This window comes from Camelus ferus, chromosome 12, assembly GCF_009834535.1.
Source record: "Camelus ferus isolate YT-003-E chromosome 12, BCGSAC_Cfer_1.0, whole genome shotgun sequence".
Lineage (NCBI taxonomy): Eukaryota > Metazoa > Chordata > Mammalia > Artiodactyla > Camelidae > Camelus > Camelus ferus.
The window spans coordinates 31,244,784-31,269,051 of NC_045707.1; the positions used below are offsets into that span (position 1 = coordinate 31,244,784).

At 35.1% G+C, this 24,268-nt stretch overlaps 1 protein-coding gene across 4 annotated transcripts in view; it reads left to right on the forward strand.

Moving 5' to 3' along the window:
* CPNE8 (copine 8) overlaps window positions 1-24,268 on the forward strand; it is a 185,781-nt gene that overhangs the window by 152,287 nt on the left and 9,226 nt on the right. Inside the window, exons 17-20 of one of the 4 annotated variants that reach the window (XM_006184230.3) lie at window positions 2,697-2,799; window positions 4,222-4,279; window positions 9,483-9,556; window positions 17,463-19,341. In XM_006184230.3, the coding sequence (XP_006184292.2) occupies window positions 2,697-2,799; window positions 4,222-4,279; window positions 9,483-9,556; window positions 17,463-17,651 (424 nt within the window). In that variant the 3' untranslated portion in view covers window positions 17,652-19,341. Of the gene's footprint in view, window positions 1-2,696; window positions 2,800-4,221; window positions 4,280-9,482; window positions 9,557-17,462; window positions 19,342-24,268 lie in introns of those variants that run through there. The other 3 variants (XM_032493311.1, XM_032493309.1, XM_032493310.1) reach the window with 3 other exon arrangements.

A 24,268-nucleotide genomic window follows, 5' to 3' on the forward strand; every position in this document is an offset into this window, starting at 1 on the left:
GAAGATAGCAAGTGTCGGTGAGGATGTGGAAGGATTGGAAACCTTGTGCACTGTTGGTGGGAATGTAACTTGGTATAGCTGTTATGAAAAGCAGTAAAGTGGTTCCTCAAAAATAAGCACTGAGTTACCAGCAGTCCCACTTCTGAGTATATACAGAAAAGAACTGAAATCAGAACTGGGAAGAGATGTCTGGAGCATTATTCACAACACCCAAGATAAGAAAACAAACAAGTATACACTGACAAATGTAATCTATAAAAATAAATATGATGTAGCATATACATACAATGAGATATTATTCAGCCTTAAAAAAAAAAGAAATTCTACCATTTGCAACAACATGGATGGACCTCGAGGATATTATGGAATTAAGTCAGTCATGGAAAGACATAATTCCTCTTAGATGAGGCATCTAAAGTACATAGTCAAACACAGAAGTTAGACAGTAGAATGGTGGTTACCAGGGAGTCGGGGAAAAGGGTATGTGGAGTAGTTGTTCAGTGCGTATAAAGTTACAGATATACAAGATGAGTCAATTCTGGACCTCTGCTGTACAACTTTGTGCCTCTAGTTAACAATGAGATAGTGTGCACTTAAAAATTGCTTGAGGGTAGATTTCATGATAAATGTTCTTTACAAGCACACACAGAAAAAGGGACACAAGGAAACTTTTGGAGATAACAGATATGTTTATTAACCTTGGTGGTTTTGATGATAACATGAGTGTATACATATGTCCAAACTCAGCAACTTGTATATATTAATTATGTGCAATGCATTTTTATATACCAATTATACCTCAGTAAAGCTTCAGGGAAAAAAAGGCATAGTAATAACAACTGAGCCTTTCTTCATAGGTAACAAGAACTGTTGAAAGAGAAATAAAAAGTAAACACCAAAAAATAAAAGGATCAGTTAAGCCACTTAAAGTGGTATTTTATAGGACTGCATAATTCTCAACTTTTCATATCACTTCTCACCATTAAGGGCATCATTTGGTAAGAAAAGTCATACTGTTGTACTCAAAGAAGCTTTTCTCACTATTATTTATAGCCTCCCTTTAATCACATGAAAGATAAAACCTCAATTTTGACGCAGTCAGTAAGAAATGCTTTTGTAAAATAATGGCATTTAAATTTTTTTTAAATGAATTCCTAAGGGAGGTTATCCTACTTCTTTTCTTAAGAAAAAAATTAAGTGCAAAATAGGAAAATAGGCTCATACCTGGTTTGGATTTTCCATTGCTTGTGTGACCATCAAATTAATATAAATTCCTTAATGTCCAAGATCACTTGTTCAATGTTGTGGGGGCATTTTTGACTGTATGTGGTGGAATGAGTTCCATGCTATTTTGAACTGGCTCTACAGTGTATGAACATGCCACTTACTGTATTCTCTTCATCAACCTACAAAATTTCCAGTCAGTTTTATTGACAGCATGAGCAATGATTAGTTTCTCTTGTGTATGGCAAAGTTGTAAATAGTTCTCTTCTTCATATAGTTATCAATTCTGTTCTACAAGAAATAAGTTTTGCCCTGACATACTATGCTACTGGTTTGTCCCCAAGCTGTTCAGACTTGGTTACTTAGAGCCCATCAGGTACGGGAGGGAACTTCATTGGTCATCAATCGAAATTTTCTTGAACCCAAGTTTTCTATGATTTACTCGATTTTTACAGAAAGCAGACCAAAGTCTTCTTGTTAACTATCTGTCTCCTAAGAGCACCATAATGCTTGCTCATTACTAGATATGACTGGCATGCCAGTTATGTACTAGAAGTCATAAAAAGTGATCCTATTGAGAATATAATCTAGGTAGCCAGCATGTAGAATGCGATAGAAAAACAGATAAATATAACATAGTTATAAAATTCCCCTCTAAATTTCTGAGTATTCTTTGGTGATAATTTTGCAATAGAGGATAGAAAACAAGTACTGGAACATGTTCTTATTACATCCCTAGTTTTTGTTTTTGTTTGCTATAATTTTTCTTCTCATCTTTCATCAGTTTAACATGTAGGAACTTGAACTATAGATAGGCCAGAATGTTTCTTCTGTTGTGTTTTTTTTTTTCAGGTGAAATTCACATGACATAAACCTAAACGTATTAAAATGTACGGTTCAGCGATATTCAGCGTGTTCACAATATTGTGCAACCATCACAGTATCTAGTTCCAAAACAAAAATCAATCCTTTATATGCTCTACTATACATATAATCTACCAGTTAGGTATATATATATTTAGTACCATACATGCAATTTTTTTAACAGTACAAAGCTGGCTTACCTTGATTTTAAACGTGAGAAAATACAGTTCAGATAGCTTACATAATTTATACTGAAGTATGTAATTTATCATACACATAATGTGTTGCTTAGTCAAGATGTTTATTCCAAAGCTCTGTCCATTCCTGTGTGCTAACATACCATCCAGCTCACCTCTTAGCAGTGAATGAATTTCTAAGGCAGCCAGGTGTTTCTGTGTGCCAGCGTGCAGTAACGTTGCTGTTACTCTAATCCGCTGTTTCAGAAAAATGTGTAGTTGAGAATTTGTATAATACAGTCTCCCAACATATGTTTAAATATTTTCTTATGATTAAAAAGTTTGTTGACCAAAGTTATGTTTTGCAACTATCATGTAGAGAGGAACTGTTTTGTTTTCTGTGGTATTTTTTACCTTTTTGCTGCCTTTCAGATATGCTGCTTCCGTAAAGGATGGCTCCCAGTATTTTGTGCTCCTGATTGTGACTGATGGGGTTATCTCGGACATGGCTCAAACTAAGGAGTCTATAGTTAATGTGAGTAGGAATCATTCCGTCTTCAGCTGGCTAAATGTATGCGTGGTGCTACTTAAGGGACCAGAGTCTACTTCAGTTGACTTAACAGTGAACTACAACACTCATGTCTTTGAAGCCGACTGTATTATTAGCCATATCCAGGAACTCACACACGTTTATGCCACTCCTCCATAAGGGCCAAGCTGAGGAGTGTAAATAAGTAGGTTGTAACAAAATTATTTCAAAAAATAAAAATAAATAAGATAATAGCATCACTTTCATGTGCATGAGTCTGTTTACCTCTATTAGTTTGATGTACTTAGATACAATCTTACAATTTGTACATAATATTTAATATTTACATTTCAGTTGCAGAACTGTGCTAATTTCTATTTTTATAGAACTAGATAGGGACTAGCATTCATTCAAAAAACATTCTTTTCATTATAATTCCTAATTATGTGTTATTTCTATGATTAATTGATTGTCTTTATTAGACTATACCCTATAAAAATCTATATTTACTAAACTATAATCCATAAAAATTAATCTATAATCTGTTTCCATTCACCTTTCTATATTTGGGTTTAGCAATGTTTGGTACAAGATAGATATTAGTAAAAATGGGTTACATGAATGAATTATCATACCTCATAATTATTAATAGCACAGGGAAAATATAATTAGCTGTTTGGTGTGAGAAAAAATAGCTAAATGTGGGGAAAAAATCAAGTGTTTATAGACATATACTTAAAACCAAACACAAAAAGGAAGAGAGGTAAAGGCTTACACATTTATTTCTTCATTGGTTTTTAACTAGACACACTTGGATTGAATTTGTCTTGATTTCCTTTATGTTCTGATCAGTGGAACTAGTGTGTTCTTTAAAATAGAAACTTAGTGATTTAGGTTTAAACTAACAGGACATATGCTGAGGAACAGTTATGCATAATTCAGTGACCTTCACAGCTGAAGATGTGGTTGCTATCCTGTCCCATCTGTCTGCTGGTGGGGCTCACATTCTTACTATAAAATTATTCAATCATACTAATGATAACTTTCTGTAATTATCATTGCATTCACTCATTTACTATGAGTGAGATAGAGTAGGGTACTACTTTTTCACAAATAATAGTACCTTTTCCCCCTTTTAGCAACTGAAAGATTTTTGAGAGGAGGGAGAACGTGAAAAAAAGAGACCAAAGGTACCCAGAGTCAGCTTAGGAAGATTTTGTCTGGGAAAAGAAAGTGAAAGCAGGTGCTCAGTACTTTTTTAAAACATTATCCAAAGCCATGTTATATTTTAAATATGTTCAAAACCATTTTAATGGGTATCTGCAGAAAAATATCAATAAAACAGGGTATATTATTTTCTTCTTAATTCTTAGTTCTTTTCTTAATTCAGTTTCTTAATTATGAACTAATTATGTATTCTCTTTGAAGGCTTCAAAACTTCCAATGTCAATAATTATAGTAGGTGTTGGACCAGCAGAATTTGATGGTGAGTAACAAAATTTCAATGGTATTTCTTGGAGTTTCTTTTAAAGCTGACTTATCCTATACTTAGGTTTCTGTCACTCTTTTTCGCATAGAAGAATGTGAGTGTGCATATATATGGATTTGTATACAATGCCCATGTACATATAGATATAAATGCAGATGTCTCATGTTGGAGTCTATTAAGGTGAGCAAATTAAAAGAATGTCTTCTGAGTAGGACATTATCTCTCTGGCATAGATTAATTCAACATGTACCTTTCCATTTCATTAGAGATGGTTTGTACCTCAAAATATTTCTTAACATTGAGTGATACATGGAGTTTTTGTTTCCAAGGCAAAACATACTCTGGGTTCACTAAAAACTTTTAAGGTTGAGCACTAAATTAATAAACCAGTAGGTTGCAAAATAGAAAAATTAACACAAGCATAATTTGTTACTTTAATAGATTTTCAAACCCTGGCTAGTTGATAGACATTGTCTTTATAAATATTTAAGTTCTGTCGTATGAAAGACCAAAGTAAAATGAAACTGCAACTGACCACATGAAATTTAATGAAACTTTATATAATTATGTTAAATTCATTTTGGGGGTCATTTTCTATTTGGACTCAAGCCTTCTTCAAATGGCAGAGTGACGGGTGTTTAGGTAACTAGTGAGCTGGGTAAACTTCTCTAAGGATAGTCTGTTCCTCATCACTTGATGAATTCCTTTGAAAAAAAAAGACCCTCTATGCTAGACAGCAGCTGCATGACCACGTAACAGTCACCTGGCTCAGGTGTTTTTACATTGATAATGACATATTTAGCTTGGCACTTTAGAAATGAGAATCATTTTAGAATACTTGAAACACCTTTTGGTATGTGAACGAAAAATACTGCAAACCATATCAGTAAACAAAGAATGCTGAAGCCATCAAGTCATCAGTGGCTGCCGCCACCCAAGTGAAGACAAGCCTGCAGCCCGGCCTCTGCAGCCACTCACAATGGTGCCCTCTGAGGGGACTCAAAATAAGAAAGGACAGGATACTGGCCCTAGATAGCGAGGTGCTTGTCAAAGGAATGAATTCAGTGGGCCCAAATGTTTGCTTCCTCCCGTACATAGAAAAGCACTGAATTCTTTAACTTGAGATGTCTGATTTTCTTTAGTTAACAAGTAATCTTTTATTGTTCCAACTACCAGGTCTTTGTTGTAAAGCTCCTATAGATCCTGGCTCCTCCCCTACCTTTTCGGAGCAGTCCCTCAAAGCCATCTGAGAGCCTGTCATCCCGGGTTGGAGTCCTCAGAATTGTTCACCAAATAAAATTTAACTCTCAACTTTTATGTTGTGCATTAATTTCAGTCAACAGGTATGCTACAGGTTAATTTAGGCACATAGGTGGCTAATTGTAGTATGATCATCACTAGGGTGATTCTTTTTCAAGCACCAGTGCCTTCTCCATCAGGACAGTACAGATCTCTGAGCCTCAGGTAAAACAACATAGTTAAGTTGCTGATCCTGGGGAGACTTTCCTTTGATTCAGTGCTTGGCTGGTCACCCTTTGCATCATTATAGTCTTTCAGTTTCTACAGCAAGAGTCATTTAGCCGTGACTGCTGCCGCTTCTGCTAATATTTGCTGTGTCTCTGGAAATACACATCTGTCTGCACTGTCCATCGGGCATGAGTCTGAGATACCTCTCTGGAGTCAGGAAAGCTAAGACGCATCTTTCTTGTTAACATTTTGTTTACTTGATCATCTGCATCGAGCAGGGATAGACTGTGATTCACAAACTTTACTGATCGCTAGGTTAGAATAACTCACGATTTCTTCTTGAGTTACTAATTTGCTTTTGCCTCTCAATTATGCACTTCTCATTAGGTTCATCCCAGGTCCCCCAGATGTCTGTGGCAGTTCACTGTCAGTCACTTGTTCCTCAAGAGCCCTTACACATAATGTGTGAATACGCAGCCACTGACCCTTCCTGGTGTGTATTTCTGGTCATATATTTCTATTCAGAGCAGTAGGCGCAGCTGTTTGGGTTCTACCTTCATACAACTGCTACACCTATTTATTTTCTTCAATTCTTTTATTCCCAGTGAATTGTTTATCAGTGTTTTGAGACATGATAATTCAATTCATCATTTCTCTCTCACTTCTTGAATTAACTTTAAAAAAATGCAGCAATCACTCAGAGATCAGAATGTGAGCTTTATTACTAGTAATGTGGAATTGGAGAATCTGAGTTAACCTGTGCACAGAATCAGACTTCTCACTGCTTTCCTCCCCCCACCCCTTGCAAGGATTAAATGACTTCACCTTTATTTCCAGGCCTCCTCTGTACAGGGGAGGAGCCTTGCCTATTAACTGTGCCACAGGGAGAAATTGCCTTCAAGGTCAGCTCCATCTCCCAATCTTAGGTATCCTGTGAATCACTCCTCTTTTCAAGTGGAAAAGTGAACGAAGACCATAGACAAAGAGGGAAATTACCTTCCCACAGAATTCTCTCCTAGGAATTAAAATGAAACTTTCCCTTGGAAAACCTGTGAAAGGGGAATGAGGGTCCTACAATACCTGCTTTCTGATTTCACCTTGATGGAAGAAAATTTCTGACTTACATTCCAGTACTGCTCTCCTAACAGAAAAGCCTTTTTCTCATCACTTCCAGATCTACCATAAATAAGTTTACATAGCACACATGTAAATTACTGAAATAAAACTTTCAGATTTTAATCAGTTAACCACATGAATCCAACTTCTATGTATTTTTAACCAGAAAGTCCGTGTGGGTAGAAATGCAATATTTTCCCATCCATTCTTTGAAGGGAGAGGAAATATGAATAAACTATTAGATTAGTGAGTATTTAAATGTCTTAGTTCTGTATTTTGATAAGAACAGTTTAGAACTTTCTGTATAATTTTCACTCATTGATTTTTTTCATTCCTCTTCATTAAGAAACAAGATTTCTCAAAGCAGGATTTCTTTATCCTTAAAAGACAAAAAGTCAAATTAAAGCAGCATCTGGTTACCTACTTTGATCCAAGTCAGGAAAAGGGGAGAAATAGGGAGGGGTTCTAACATTCTTTTGTCTCTCAAAGCTGGAAAAGTATGCAGGTCTGTCTCTTATGCATCTTTTTTTCCAGCTGTGGGTACTGGTGGGGACCTGGGGCTTACAATTTCAGGCTCCTTGAGGACCAGATGATCTGAAAACCTCAAGGGTGAACATTTCCCTTCCACCATTTACATGCCATTTCTTTTCTCCTTGCTCTCAAAAGTGTAGCCTCCAGTCTTGCTCCCTGCAGCTTTTTAACCCAAAGGACATGCTGGAAAATGCAAGACGTTTTGTAGGATCTCATTCTAATACATTATTACCTGAATAACTGTCATTTTCTTTATTTGGACTGAAACACTCACAAAGACCAGTGGAGATTGTAGAGGATTGTGGAAGCTGAGGGCCAGATTGTCATCTAATTTTTGTTTCCCATTTTAGAGAAAGTATAGGGTAATCATGATGAGTTATTAGCAGATTAGATACTAAAGGAGTTTCTGTGATTGCTGGCAAGTCACCATCAATGTACATTTATGTCTCAAAGTAATATGAAAATTTTGAAAGCAAAACTTGACCCCCAAAAAGGAATTACCTATTGAAAATATTTGAGCATTACAAATTCTCTTATTTAGATCCTTAATAAGTAGGAGAGAAAAAAATAGGTTTTTTGTGTTTTGAGTAAGTTAATTACCTTATTATTGATAACATGCACATTTAATAAGTAATGACATATATTGTATATCTAAGAAAAATATTGGATGGTGGCTCACTATAAATTATGTGTACTGACAGTGTTTCAGTCCAGACATTGATTCCTGAACATGTGTAGAAAACTAGAATTTAAAACATGGTCTTAAAAAAAAAAAAAAAAGCTTATAGATACAGAGAACAGATTGGTGGTTGCCAAAGGCTTGCCAGGGTTGGAGGTGAAATGGGTGCAGGAAATCAAAAGGTATATGGGTTATAAAATAAGTAAGTCTTGGGGATGTCGTGTACAGTGTGGTGAGTATAGTTAATAATACCATATTGCATATTTGAAAGCTGCTTAGAAAATAGATCTTAAAAATTCCCATCACAAGAAAGAAAGATTTGTAACCATGTATGGTCAACTAGACTTACTGTGGTGATCTTTTCACAATATACATAAATGTCGAATCATTATGTTGTGTACCTAAAAATAATGTAATGTTATTTGTCAATTATACCTCAATAAAAAAATTAAAATAGAAAAAAAAAAGCACAATGTTTTTAACCTAAATTCATTATCCAAGCACTAAAGAAAAAGGTGGAAAGGTGAGGATTGTATTCTGAATGACTAAGATTTTTTTGGAGGGTGAAAAAGCAAACCTAATTGCAAGTGGCTCTCTGGAGTCTAGTGAATGTCATTTGTATACAAAATGAATTATTAGTAATAGAATTACACTTTAAGTACAAATTAGCATTCCTCATGTAATTGGTAATTTAGTGAGTTCTCACTGGAAACATTAAACTCTAGAAAATGTTCTTAATTGCAGCATAACTTTACTCTATCACCAGCTGTCCCATTATATCACAGCATTCCCAAATACCAGTTGATCTATGTAATGTTGAAATTTTTAACCAACAACAAAAAAAAATGGTGTAGAAAAATTGTACTTCATCTGATCACTCACTATAAGGGCAGAGCAAATGCCTCTTTGTTTTAAAATTTATTTATAAATAGATTATAGATAATATATATGATTATCTAGCTTTGTTGTAGTTTCAAAGAGAATTAAGTTCAGATTGTTCATGGCAATTCTGTAATGACTAGGGCCAAGTTTCTTAAATTAGAGAGAAAAAATTAAAATTGAATGAATTAGCATCACTGGCTCAATCAGTCATGGATATATATATATATAACCCAGAGCTGAGAATCTTTAGAATGGGGAGATGTGCCTTAAGACTTCTACAGTGCATCAGCTCTCCTGTTATTTCAAGGGGCCACATGAGGTCTTAACTTGCTTTCTCCATTTGTAAAAATGTGCATTCAGTCAGGTTTTGTGGAGGAAATCACTGAGGAGATAAAAGGATCAACAAGCTTCCTGTCTTTACATAAGACGTCTTGCTACTCAATACCTCTTGATTTACTTACTGCCTACATTGTTTTAGTATATGGCTAAAATGGACTGAATAAATGACCCTATTTTATTTTCAAGCAATGGTTGAATTGGATGGAGATGATGTAAGAGTTTCCTCCAGAGGAAAATATGCTGAAAGGGACATTGTGCAGGTAAGGAATTTAATGAAAATTATTTCCTTTGTTCGTTATGAAGAGGTCATGTCAGCGCTGATTTGTAAATGAACAACTTAAATGGAAATCAGGAGTCTCGGGTTCTGTTTCATGTAGTCAGCTGACTCTCTGTGAGATGCATGTTAAGTAACAGGGCCTAGAAGAAGCACCCAGTTACTCTCCCCTATGCTTCACGTTTGCCGTATGTAAAATAGAGATGTTAATAAATGTCTCTTCCCACTTGTTTGTTGCCAGAAAGTATCATTGAGATCTTTCGTAAAATTAGAAGCTAGAAACATAATGGACTTTTTAATGATGCTTATTCATTTATTATTTGGTCCTCAGTAAAGCTTCAATATATTTTAAGATAGCTGATACATATTCAGAGTAAGTAAACTTAGTAAAAACAAACCAAAAATGTAGATTCTTTTATATTTCTCCTGTGGATTATGGTTAGAAAAGTAGAGAAATAGAATTATACATAAATATATAAACTAAAATACATAAGTAACACTATTAATATAGTAACAGTATATATAATACAATAAAATGAACATAATAGATTATATGTATGTGTGTGTATATATGTATTTATATACACACAATTCATAATTCTGCTAGAATGCAGAAAAATACTTAACTAAACCCTACTATTCTGGGAATGAACAGAAAGGAAAAAAATCAGTAACCTATACAGGTAAAATTTATCACTGAAAGCGAGGAATTAAATCAACTAAATTTCTGCATACTTTAGAGTCGTCGTATCTTTTAGGATGGCAAAAGCAAAAAAAGGCTATGAAGTATACTTTCAAAGAGGAAAGGGAAGGTCTTGGTATTATTTGAGCTCATGATATAAAAAGTTTTGAAGGAGCAAACAATAGACTTACATATTATCTCCTAAAGAATAACCTGTATGTTCACCCATAATCCAGTCATTAAGAGAATCTAATTTGAAATCTGACAAAATTTGGTTCAAATCCTGAATTTTCCATTGTGATAACTGGGACAAGATTTCTCAATTTCAGTGTTCTGGCACTGTTGTAAGGATTAAATCAGATAACATATATAAAATACATTACTGAAATAGAACTCAGTAAAATACAACAAAAATAATGAAAATAAAGGGAGAGGGAAAATAATATAAAATGATCTGTAAGCATAATATAAAGATTAACTTGATAAAGCTAAAAAAGCATTGTTCATCATTCAACAAAATTAAATTTTAAAGGAGAAGCTTGTGTAACAATTTTTAAGAAGATAATTAAATATGATTTAAACTTTTAACCTAATGTTCTTGGTACAGTAAAAAGCACACACACATGAATAATTAGTTTAAAAGCAGCTGAGATAAGGAACATGGTGATGTGGTCATCTATTTAAGAATCCCATGGTGTTTTGTTTTTATAATTAGACACATGATTATTCACCTTAACCTAATTAGCATAATTATAGGTCCAAGTAATTACACTTTATCTAAAATTTCTCTGTAATGTCTGGTTCAGTTTCCAAAAGAATCAAATTACTGCAGGGTAGTATGAATTTGAAGTCCTTTAGAATGTGTTATGCTGCAATGAAGGCATTTTTGCAAAGTTAACAGAGGCAGCTTCATGCCTTACACTTTCATGTTAATGATGCTTTAGGGTAAACTCCTACTGCTTTCTCCCTTAGGAGGTAAAGATTGCTCACATCATCAAGTTTCCTTTTAGGAGGACTAATATGTTATGTTTGTGACAACCAACAGTTGATAGATATTTTATATATAAAATGAAAATTCTCGTGATCATGAAGGTATTTAGTCTCTAATTGGATGTGCTACATTGGACAGAATATTGAGATAGGATCCAGATCTGTTAAATTACAATGTTGTCACTCGGATCATGAACAAGTCAGTAAATCTCTGTGAGCCTTTCTTTCATTACCTCCTGACTCTCCATTATCTTTGCTCTTTCCATGATGTTGTGAGTCTCGAAGTAAGAGACATGAAAATACTTTTGTTACTTATCAGTATGATATACATATATACACATACACACACATATATATACATGTATAACAATATGTTTCCTTTCATTGAAAGTCAAAATCTTGAGGCCAGTCTACTACGATTAAGTGACACCGAGATCCCCAAAGATTTTGAAGACACCTGAGGATGTAACTAAACACTCAGGGGATTCTACTATGCAAAGTTGAACTGAAAGAGCCATGAGATTTTACCAATACTGAACAGGGAACTAAAATCTTCCCAGAGAAATCGCAGCCTTCTAAATGACAATGACATCTTGACTTAAATGTCTGTATTTAGTTAAGGATATCTGATGTACCCTTCTCTAATTTCATGGAAAATTTCCTCAATGGTGATTGGTCTTTTAAAAATAGTAAGCAAGGTAATCATTTACATATCACATTGTTTTCAAGGTGACTTTCTCTCACCTTGAATAAAATTTTTAAAACATTCCACCACCACAGTTGTCCTGGTTCTACCGTTCACTAAGACACTTTTAAATAAGTTATTTTTAAAAATAGAAATATTCTTGAATATTTATAACATTGGCATTGCAAGGGCCCGCCAAGAATAAAATTATCAGTCTTCCTACCACCAGAAAATATCTAAGCCGTTGTAATCAAAGCTGTAAACACTGCTGGCTAAAATATTACCAGAAAATAGGGTCTTTTTAGCTCTCTTACCTTTTCCCTATTTTTGGTTTCTTACATGTTGATAATCAAGTTAACACACAGCAAATTAAATCCTAAATGTCTTAAGTGGACAAAGAAAAGCCTAAGACTGTAAATAATAGTAAGTAGCTGAGTTTTAACAGAAAAGCGGGGAGTACTAGAGGGGTTTCATTATTAAGTCAAATCTTAAATGCCATCCAACTTCTTTGTATAATAATATATCATAATTTATTAACTCTGTCGTATGCTAGGCAGGCTGAGAGTTATAACATTACTTCACCTTGACTTTATGAGAAGGGTACTTTGATTGCCATATTTTATAAAAGAAAAAATGAACTTTAATTCCTCTTGTCCATAATCACATAGCTAGTAAGAAGTAGCATCATGATTTAATCTTAAAATGTCTTAGTCTAAAATTCTTAAAAAAAATTCTGTATATCTTTGATTCTAAAATCTAAACAGCATTTAAGAGTCTACATGGCCTAACTCCAATCTTCCTCTTAAGCTACACACACACACACACACACACACACACACACACACACACACACACACACACACACACACACACACACTGTCTAGACAAACATAAGACCAGTAATTGTCTTTACATCACCCATTTCTGTAGCTCTTACTTTTATTTTCTTTTATTGCTTTTACTTGAAATACTCTTCCTCCTCACAGGCCTGATTAAAACCCTACATTTTGAAATTCCCACCGTACACAGCTTTCCACAAAGCCCTCTCTCTCTGCGCACTTGAACTAATTTCTCCTTTCTTTCACTTTATTAGCATATCCCTTTATAGCTTCCTAAAAGTACTGGCCACGTTTTGCCTTTTTGTCTTATAGTAGTTTATAAATAAGGACACTGAAGCCCAAGATGGAATGTTAAACAACTTGTGCAAAGTTCTTTAGGTCATAAATCAGTAAATCCAAATTACCAACAGGGTTCTGATTCCAACACCTGTGCTCTTCTGTTATAATGCAGGTGCCTCTCCTGAACTCTCCTAAAACGCCAAATTATAATTAAGGATCTATTCCCCTTTTCAGGATCCCATTTTTATAATTCAGGATCTATGTTCCTTTTCATATCACTGTTAGTGGTAAATGTATAAGAGATCCATTTGGGTTCAAATAATGTCCGTGATACTTATAACTATCTGTTCTTGGGGTAAGTTAATAAAACCTATCAAGTTTTGATTTTCTCTTCTGTTATGTTCACAATATGGATAACGTGCTGGTAAAAACTAAACGAGATATTGCACTGAATCACTTAACAGAAGGTCTCCCACCTACCAGTTGCTCAAAAAATGCATTAATATCAGTATCAGTTATTATTATTAGTTAGGATGTTGGCATAGTCCATTGGGAAGTCATTTTTATGTCATTGTGTAGCTGTACCTTGGCATGTGACACTGTAGTCAGTTTTATATGTGATTATATTTATTGCCTCAAGATTCAGTCTCATATGACCGTAGTATAAACAGTACACAGGATGAGATTCTGTGGCTGTTATTCTAAACCTTAAATGAGTTATTTTCTTAAATCAGTATATGTAAAGGCTTTCTATTGATTTGCCTCCATGTGCTCTAGATTGGCCATTGTGTATAATGCCAGTATCATTTCTTCTGGCTGCATACAGCTGCTGCCAGCCTATCATTTACTTTAAAATTATATTTAAATCATATTTTCCATTAAAAGGAGAATAATAACCTTGAAGGCTTAGAGTTGAAAATCTCTAACGGAGCTCTGCACAGTAGGAGGATTCACGTAGAATTGAGCAGAACAGCAACTAAAAGCTCATTTGCCCAAACTGATTCCAACTTGTTTCACAAACAGGCAACGCTAGTTGTTAGACCCGCCGTGTAGAACACTTTCCTAGTACTGGGTGGATGCCAAAAGAAAGACACAGAGTGTCAAGGATATGGTATATTTCTACTGAACAGAATGCATTTATTAGTATTCTTCACATGAATGTGATAAAACTAGCACAAAGGAAAAATTGGTTTATTTCTCTAACCTGAGCATTTTAAGGGTCCAATTTGTGGTAACAGTAAGTGATCAACATCCATGCACAAATATGTGGGTGCTGTTTTGAACAGGAGGTCCGCAGGTACAGGGATCAGAAATGATGTTGATGTGATTAACAGAGACCATAAACAGAGTTGTCTGGGAAGCTGAGTGGAAAACTGTGATTGCAGTTGGGTGTGAGCAATAGTCCTAGAAGGAAGAGGGGATATTTTATCATGAAAAGTGTAAGATTCGACCTTAATAAGAGGTGAAGGAAGCAAAGAGTCAGTCATCATTTTCATCTCTCACTTAGGGAATTATCTTGTTCTATGACTGAAGAGATAAATGTCCCTTTGGAAAAGGTTCAGATAATTTAGGTTAGTGAGCAGAAAGTTCTCAACATCTTTTTTTCTCCCCTCAACACACATGTGGGATGAGGCATCCTCCTGTTAATACCTCTTGCTACGACAGTGACTCTTAACACAGGGGAAAGTTTCTTAATACTCAAGGGGTGTATTAGAATCTGTGCCCTCATTTACCACATGTAAGTTAAATGAGATCTGTACTTCCCTCCCTGGCTGAAAACTAAGATTTCTTTCTTACCTATTATTTATGAACCCATTTTAAAGATGAGTAGGACTGTATGTATTGTGAGAACAGTGGTTATGAATCTTAGTTTTGACATTTCAGAGTCTCGTAACATTCTTAAAAATGAATTTTTCTTTATTTCAGTAAAAAAAATTTAGCACTTCTTATAGCATTTGCTGGAAATGTGGAAAAAACAGGTGTTTAAAAATAACAAAAAGGCCAGGAATTACAGTTTTAGGTTACAATACTGATATTGTACCTAAATTTAAAAGAAATTTTTAAATTATAGGAATATTTCTTGTATTTAAAGTTTGATATGAATGTAGACAAAAGATTAGTAAGAAAATAGTCTCATTGACATCTCATATATTAATACATAAACCAATGAACAGTAATAATCATAACTCATATATAGTATATATTGAGTCAAGCACTGTTTTAAGCAATTATATGTTAACTTACTTAACACAACAACCTAATGAAGTAGGTGTTATTATTTCCTCATTTTGTAGAAGAGGAAACTGAGGCAGAGTAGAAATAACTTGTGTAAGATCACACAGCTAATAAGCAGCAGAACCAGCGTTGGAACCTGGGAAGTCTAATTCTAGGGTTTGTGAAAATAGTGGGTAAAAAGATGACAGTTTAATTTCCATGGTCTAGGAGAAAAGTAAAGACCTAAATAAAAGTAAATATACAAGATACAGCAAGAGCTCCCCTTTCCCTAAAGAAGGATCAACTATTTATCAGAAGTGCCGTCATTCTCCTGAAATGTAGGTATTAGCTACAGATTTTTGAAAAACTTACCTTCTAAAAAATACTTTAAATGATAATTATGTATACACGAACCATACCAACATGACTAAATGTTTATTTTTGAAATACTGTCGTTTAAAATAAGAATGAAATAAGCTACAGCTGAAATCAGGTGCCTTTTTCTCATTAATCCTTAACTATGTTGATTCTTATTTTCTCATTTTTCTAATTATAGTTTCAGAGAGAAGATAAACCTAACTTTGTGTGCACCTCTTTGCTTTTTTGTTAAAAGCATCATCTTATCCAAGTTAGATAATATGACTTCACAAAGTTCATAGCCCCCCGTTTCTCTGCTCAGCTGAAGATGATATTCACTCTGTGACTTTTTTGTCACCCTTACTTAGCTACCTTTGGGGTAAGAGAAAGATTTGTCACCTTTCTCTGACACTTTTCTAAAAGCTGTGCTGAGTTTTCCTCCTGGTAGCAAGACAGGGTAAAATTATGATATGTGTCTGTCTATAGTGTGCCTTTTTTTTAAAAAAAGAAAGGAGTACTTTTCTGCTCTTTTTCTTAAAAGAGACTGCTTTCACTGCGTTAGTGGTATTACTCTTGTGAATTGCTTTCTTAACATTTGAACTTGCTTTATCTGTTCCAACCCGGCTGCTTTAGTCTGCTTCCTAATAACAGTTGTTTTCTGAAAGCACATCTTGAGTAATTGCTTAAATCAAAAGTAAATCTTTCGAAGTAAATTTAAAAGTTATGTTACAGTATAAGACGAGAGTGTGCTCACTGTTTTCCTGGAGAAAAAAAAATAATAATTCAAAGCTTTAAATATTATATTTGAAAACTGTTCAACTTCCTGAAATGTCTTCACTGTGCCTTTTCTCCAAGACCTAAAATACCTGTCTCCAAATTATCACAACATTTAACAGTTCCAATCATTCCCAAGTTGTTTTCAAGAATCATCATGTCTCCACGGGGAAATTGAACCTATGCCCTCAAAAGGCACACTGCTTATTAACTTCAGTAACCATTGTAAATGAGAATGGAATCAGGCAATCTGTTGTCAGAGCATTCCATATTGAGCTGATAAGGATTCTCACATGATTGCTTATATAAATATGGGGCAATCATTTTCATGTGATATAAAAATAAGAATGATGATATTTGATGATATTCCCATAAGAAGTATACCAAAATCCTATGCTCAGGTGTTTGGGGGTTTTGTTTGTTTGTTTCCTTTTCAAATAACAGACATTAAAAAAAAAAAAAAACTTTGAGGCAAGACTCAATGTACTGAATATTTCAAGTTACTACTAATGTGAACTGTGTAAATTTTATATCCATTTTCCATGTGATTTGGTGTTCTAGTAATGTAATTGGAAATACTTTACATGTTGTTTAGGACTCTCTAACAATGTAACACCATTTTTTTTTTTGACCCTGCGTTGAGTAGTATTTCTGCATTGAAAGCTGAATTGCGTATGTATTAACTCCACTGGACAAGAAACTGAACCCTGGGGAGGATAATGCTCCGTCCAGTTAGGAATCAGCATAGGTATAGAACTCGGAACTGTGGAACACATGTCACAATATGATGGGTGTATCAGGCCCAGGAGACGGGAATCATTGTGGGGAAAAACATAGACAACAGTTACATCCCATTTTAGATAAAGTGTATACTAGAAAGATGTGGTCACTGTTAGAGCTATTTGTAATGGATCAAATCTCTTTAAAATGCATAGTAATTATTACGCATCTCACACTTACTCTGGGCTTCTCTGATTCTCCTACAACCAAACGTTTACATGTGTTAGTTTTCGTGTCTGTTAAATAGCACGCTAATGCCTGTTAAGTAATTTTCTTTTCTCCTCTGTTTCAGTTTGTGCCGTTCAGGGATTATATTGACAGAAGCGGAAACCACATACTAAGCATGGCTAGATTAGCTAAAGATGTCCTAGCTGAGATCCCTGAGCAATTTCTCTCCTACATGAGGGCCAGAGGAATCAAGCCATCCCCTGCACCTCCCCCGTACACACCACCTACCCATGTGTTGCAGACTCAAATATGACTGTGCCCTGAAATGCTAACACACCTACACTTCGGTTAAAACTGCTGAGTCCATGCTTTTGCTCCTGGTGCTCTGTAATGAACCAGGGAATGAGATGATTTTCTCAGTTTGGTTTTAGCAGTTAATATGCTTTCTTGGATCCAAAATTAATTATCTTCCTAGCCAAAACTGTAAATATGGTTGTTGCATGAGCAACATAAAAATTGTTCCAATGCTTGAAGCAAAATATGGATGTCCTCTCTGAATCTTTAAATGTTTTTGGACAGAAACAGCTAATTTCCAATGTATTGTTGGGAAAAAGCACAAACTTTTTTAACACAAATCTTGTCCTTGACTGCTTATGTGTATAGGAAAGCAGTCTCTCTGTATCAATGTTTACATGCTACTACTTTTAAAATTTCAATACTTTTATAACTGTTCTTAAGAACACAAGTTTTGAATATTGAATCCTTTGTCTTCTAAATCGCAATAGTTATAATCACAAGAGCAATATCTCTTTGAATGACTGTCTGGACAAATGCAATTGCAAGCAAGGGAAGGGAAGGATGCTTTCATATTTCTCAGTAAGTGAACTGTCTCATGAAGCTGCATCTGCTTAGTAATAAGTTCCTCTGTGCTGTTTGCTAAGTATGGGAACTTACACTTAGCAGATGTGTATCCTGGAAGAACACGCATTTTTCACGAAGTTTGGGTTCTAAATTTAGACTACAGTTTGTTTTTATCTTTTGTAATGCTAAGTAGAACTAATAAAAAGTCAAACATCGTGAACTGTAAATGCATAGAAAATACTTTGTGTGGAAAGTCGCAACTCTATATTACAGTATTATGTAGAAAGACTAAAACCCAGAATATTTAGCTATGAACCATGTAGCAGATGTTTTCAACTGTTTATTTCACTATACCTTGTCTAGGATATTTTGATTCAAAGGGATACTGACTCTCTTGATTTGGAAACCTTTCCAAGTTGCCACACAGGGTGCACAAGCTGGAAGGCTTTTTTGTGAAATTCCCAGTTAAATATACACAACCTTGTGACTTAGTGCACAACACATTTGTGAAATAACTCACTCCTATATACTGATCTGCCTGTCCACAATTAATTGTAAAGAGTTTTTGCATGTGCGGTTTTTACAAGAACTACAGTTTTGTGACAAGAATTACAGTTGTGTCTAAATTAAAGCATTTCTTTAGAACAGATGGCCTTAAATTCTCAGAATTCCTGGAAATGATTGTGAATTGCCTTTAAATAATTTAAAATTATACTTCTTTTTTCTTTTGTGTCAACAATGTAACTGCTTTATAATATTTTTCCTTACTTATACCCTATTTATTACTTGGTTTATTTCTATTGTATGTTGTTCTCTTTGTCCCAGGTTGACTTAGGGTGACTTTTATAAGCATGAAACTATTTTACTGAAAGAAAAAATATATATATTCACATCTCTAACAGCATCAATGTTATATAGTTATGTAATCCTAAATTGTCCATTTTTAGGTACATATTAAAATCTTTGAAAGGATAACTCTTTGCTCTGTCAATTTTATATATGAATGACATGGGATCTGATAATTTCCTTTACTGGTCTTAAATATTCATGCCAGTATAGTTTATTAACCTACAATTTTTTAATTTACTTTCATTCATCAGTTCAAAAAAGAATAAATAAGATCAATATTCTTTCCTTTTTGTCAAATACCAATTATTTTTCTTTGACTTGATCAGATAAAATGAAGGTGTATTCTTTCTTATTCTTTCTAAATACTAGTGTGCCCAAACCTAGTGGGGACAGATGGTTAAGAAACAATCTTAGTTACAAACCTTATCCTTTGGCAGAGTATAATCATCAGAAATGTATACGATGTTAGTTCGTTCTGTATATCAGATTGGAGAATACCTAGTCTTGTCTCTTTGTTGTATAAATGAGGAAACCAAGACTGAACAGGCTAGGTGATTTACCCCAGAGTGTGTAACTAGAGTATAGCTCATTACCACTGTAAAAATAACTACTTAACTTTTGTGAGTTGCTGTTAGAGGATGTACAATGAGAAATCCCAGAGACGTATTCCATAAATGCAAGTGCATTCCAATAGTGGCACATACAGTCTAGATACCAGGGACATTCAGACAGTAGGTAATGAGCAATGAGAAAAGATACATATCGAGAGAAGAATGATAGCTGCAAGTCATCAAACCTGCTGCGGAAACTATGACCGGGCTCCCCAAGAACCTCAGAGGCTTTGGATGCTGCCCTCTCTCTCTGATCCCATTCCCTTCCTCTCTGACGGAAACCATGTTAACTCCAGGTTGAACCTTCAGCCTTCTATTCAAGCATCTTCATCACCTGGTTTCACCCAGTTATATAATACCAATTTCCATTGCTTCCCAGATAAATACTAAAACTATCCAGGCTTTCCTCATCACTCTTTTTCAACCAATCTGAGTTCATCTGGAGTCTCAGACATAGTTTGCACTCTTCCCTTCCATCAGGCTCTGCCTTCCACCTAAAATATCCTTTCTATATTCTAGCTCAAGCCCCAACTTCTCCTAACCATGTTCTTTTAGAACTTCAACTAACAATAATCAGTACCTTCTATGAACCCAGTCTTTGCATTGCATTTTAACATATTCAACACCTCATATTATATATAAACTATTTTATTTTGTCTGGGGCATCTTGTCTCCCCAAAACCAGAGAATATGATTTAATGGCACCTGGAATAGGTAAATTTCCACAACTTCCCAGGTTACTGTAATGTGTAACTGTTGCAGATAAAGAATATCAGGTAACTCAATCACTGCTTTCAGAATTCTTCCAGCATATAAAACAGGGAGAAAAGAAAAGGTGGGTAACTGAATTCAGAGTGTTGTGGGGAGGGGAGGGGACAGCAGTCGAAGGAGCTTTGGACTCCGAGCTATTTTGTTCTTTGGGCTTAGTGAGAATAATTAGGGGGACTCATGTATTTTTTAAAATTATTATTACTGTGGCTTGTCATCAGCTTAGGACATAAAAAGGTTTCTCTCACAAGGATGAGGTTGATGTAGTTGTTTCTCAGAGGACCGCAACTGCCAAAGAAGAGCATACTGAAGAGCATGCCTTGTCCTTTCACCTTGCGTGTATTTTGACTATTTTAAGCCTTTGTGTTACTTATATCAGTAATTGACACAAAATGACAAGATACCTAATAAAAATTCACTTGGAGCTTAACTTATGTCATTAGCGCAAGTCAGATACACTTCCTCATAAAGAAACAGAGCTGAGGATCAAATTGGTTTCCTCTGAGTGCATGTGGTATCACTTAATAAACATCAAAAGAATGAAACTCTGCTTGTGAGAAGTGACACTTGTGCAGAGTGTTGCCCTCAGTGGGTCACAGGTAGCTTACAGGTGTATGCCTTGCAGATGGGCTGCAAGGTCTACCCCTTGGGATAGTTGGGGCTCCCATGCTTCAGCATCCTTACTGGCTAACCTCAAGACATTTTACAAGTATCTTTTTTTTTTTCCATTCTTGACATTAAAAGGCAAGAAAGTGTATCTTGACTTAAATAGGCAGAAAAGCCCTCCATTACAGAGATTATTACTCAATCTTTGCTTTGTAACAGGTTCTCTGATTATGTTCTACCTATATTCCCTAATACATTCATACTGCAATTAAATTCAAAGGATGTTTCACCTGTAACCCCATCATCAATCTATGGTGGAAGCAAGGCCCAGAAGAATTAGCTGCTAGGGTCCTCATGAAAATCTCAAATTTACCTTAATTGTGTACATCTCTTTACGTTGAGTACAGAATTTCTGAGAAAACCTTCCTGCCTTCTCAGTCACCTAAACAAACATTCTATCACTCTCAGAGTTGGATTTCTTAATCTAGGTATTGACGACCCACAAGACATCGAAATATAAAAATCAAAGGGATTCAAAGTTGTTCTTTTCCCTTAAAATAAACACAATTCTAAATAACTTCCCCTCCTCACCATTACTGTGACCCTCACCCCACCTTCTCACCAAAATATTCCTCTATTTGCTCTGCTGAAAATGATTTAACAATAAGCCAAGCCTTTCATTCTGCAAGATGTAGGGAGGTACTGAGAGGAGAGACATGAGACCTTTAAGAATTAATGAGCACATTTTATAAATCTACTGACCTAATTGTTTGTACCAAGAACTTTTTTTTTCCTGAAAAGCTTTATTTCATCAGTTCTTCAGGTGTGATTTTGACGCCGGAAGGCTTGGTACATCATGAGCATACAAATGCTGAGAAGGGCTTCCTTCGCACATATGAAAGGGGAAACGAGAATGAACAGAAAGAAGCCTGAGCTGTTTATCACTTTTCATAGATGATGTCTACACATGTGATTCTAACAACACTCACAACTCAGAGTTCAAGTTTCACAACCAGAGTAAGGAGGCACCAAGCAGAAGGATTTGCCCAATAGAAAGTAGGATAAATGCCCCATAATGAAATCATTTTTCGTTAAATTTCAGGTGACCTCCGCTAACTATTCTACCATATGGAAATACTTATTTGTAATTAAAATGTACTAACACAGTACGCGGAAGCCTCCTAATATAATAGTTGCACTAGGATTATTTCTTAAAGACATACTCGTTCTGATTCCCATCACAGACTTCTGAACAGTTTTAGAGGAAACACCTTCAAACGTCAGAAGGTAGGGTTTTGCTTGCTTTATACTTCATTCAGTCACCTCCAACCCCATCATCTACTATTGTTTTACTTCCTGGGCCTTGGAGATTCTCTGAGACCTAAAACTCTCATCTCTGAAATCTGGAGAAAGACGACTACTGAGCTCTTACCATGGAAAGAACAAAAGTAAACTGAGCTAAAGATTTGCTCTTTTCATTTTAAAGCAACAGTGGCCATAACATCATGATTTTCTCATCACACAAGTTATTCACTTAATTGAATTTCCATGACACAAGAATGATGGGCATTCCTAGTGTATTTAGCGAGGCTGATTTCATACAGATCAAATTTGCTATTAGTTAAAGTGTGGATCTCACTAACCTCACAAATTAAGAGGAAGGTGGAAGGAAGAAATATGATCAGGGTTGGCTTTAAAATAACTCCTCTTTCAGAGAGCTTCCTTGCCTTATAAAATAAGTTAATTAATAAAAGTTATGAGAATGGTTCAGTAATTTTGACAGAGAACTAGTTTGATAGTTCTTAAAATTTCCACAAGATGATTCTGACAAGAAACAAAAAAAAAATTTATCAAATCTTTTAAAAAATATTTAAGTCTGAATCTACCTACAATTGACAAAATTATTTCACTATCTTATTTCCTACAAAAGCAAAAGGCATACTTTATAATTTAGAAACGGGCAAATTTGGCATATGGCCCTTACATAACAATTCTGCACCCGAATATTTAAAAGAGAGTTGGGGAGCCCTGGGAAAACAAAGCAACAGTTACTTGAAACCCTTTTGGGTTCATCAAGAAAAACGTTTTAAATCCCTAACCCCCCCCCCCCAAAATCTTTATGGTCATAGTTTTCAAATCCTGAGTTAGGTCATCAAATGGCAGTCTGGAAAGGTAAAAAATTATAGGTACTCTTAATTTTTAAATTTATTTTCTGATGATACATGGTAGGTTTAAATCAATGATTTGAAATCCAGATCCCAAGGATTATATATGTGCTTGGCCTTTTGTATAAGCTGGTTATAAAGCTGCTGGACGCTTCACCAGAAGGAGCGTAACTCATTATCATGCCATATATTTGAGTCAAAAGATCTGAGGTTCTACCTCGGCTGTCTGATTTTAGAAAAAAATATTGCTTAAATATCTAATCCTAATTTTTATCATTAAAATAAAAGGGATGGTATTTCTAAGGGTCCTTAAAACACTGTTCTGTGGTCATCTCAACAAAATGTTACTTTAATTGGAACATACCCTGAAGCTTGACCCTTTAATAGCCTGATTGGAGGAGGTTATTGAATGAACTTGATGTACTGAGCTATCAAAGAGCCTTCTGAGAGATTAATCAACAAGTGAAAATTCTCAGCTAACCCTATTTTAAAAGGAAGGTTATGAGCTCAGCCACTACTCCAAGTCAATCAAATATTCTCAATATTCTTCTCTTTGCCTGAGAACACAGATGATGTGGGAAAGATGAGGAAAATAAGCCCAAGTCCCATGGCTCTGTGTCTTTGAGCTTATCTGTGCCCTAATGCCTGTGTCCCTGCTCTTACGCATCTCACTTACCATATTTTTAATTTGTTTGTTGTCTGTATTTCAGGTTTGTCCATGAATCGCATGACAGCAGAAAGCAGACAAGGCTTATTCACTCTTCTGTCTCTAACATACAACACAAGACCTCACTCTTAGTAGCTAATCAATTGAATTATTGAAAGTGAGTTCAATCAAAAGACTGATCACTAAGAATGGTCCATTAGTAACTTGGTATTTTAAGATAAGCCTGATTTTCAATGTATCTACACTGAGAGAGATCAGTAAGTTCTTTAAACAGCACCAAACCTCACTTGTTCCATATTTATTTATCCCTCCTCCAGAGCTATGAAAGGGAGTGAATAGCTATCAACAGCTTCTGTCTCTCCACCTGCATTCAGGGCTAGTTAGCAGTGAAATGATCAAAGGG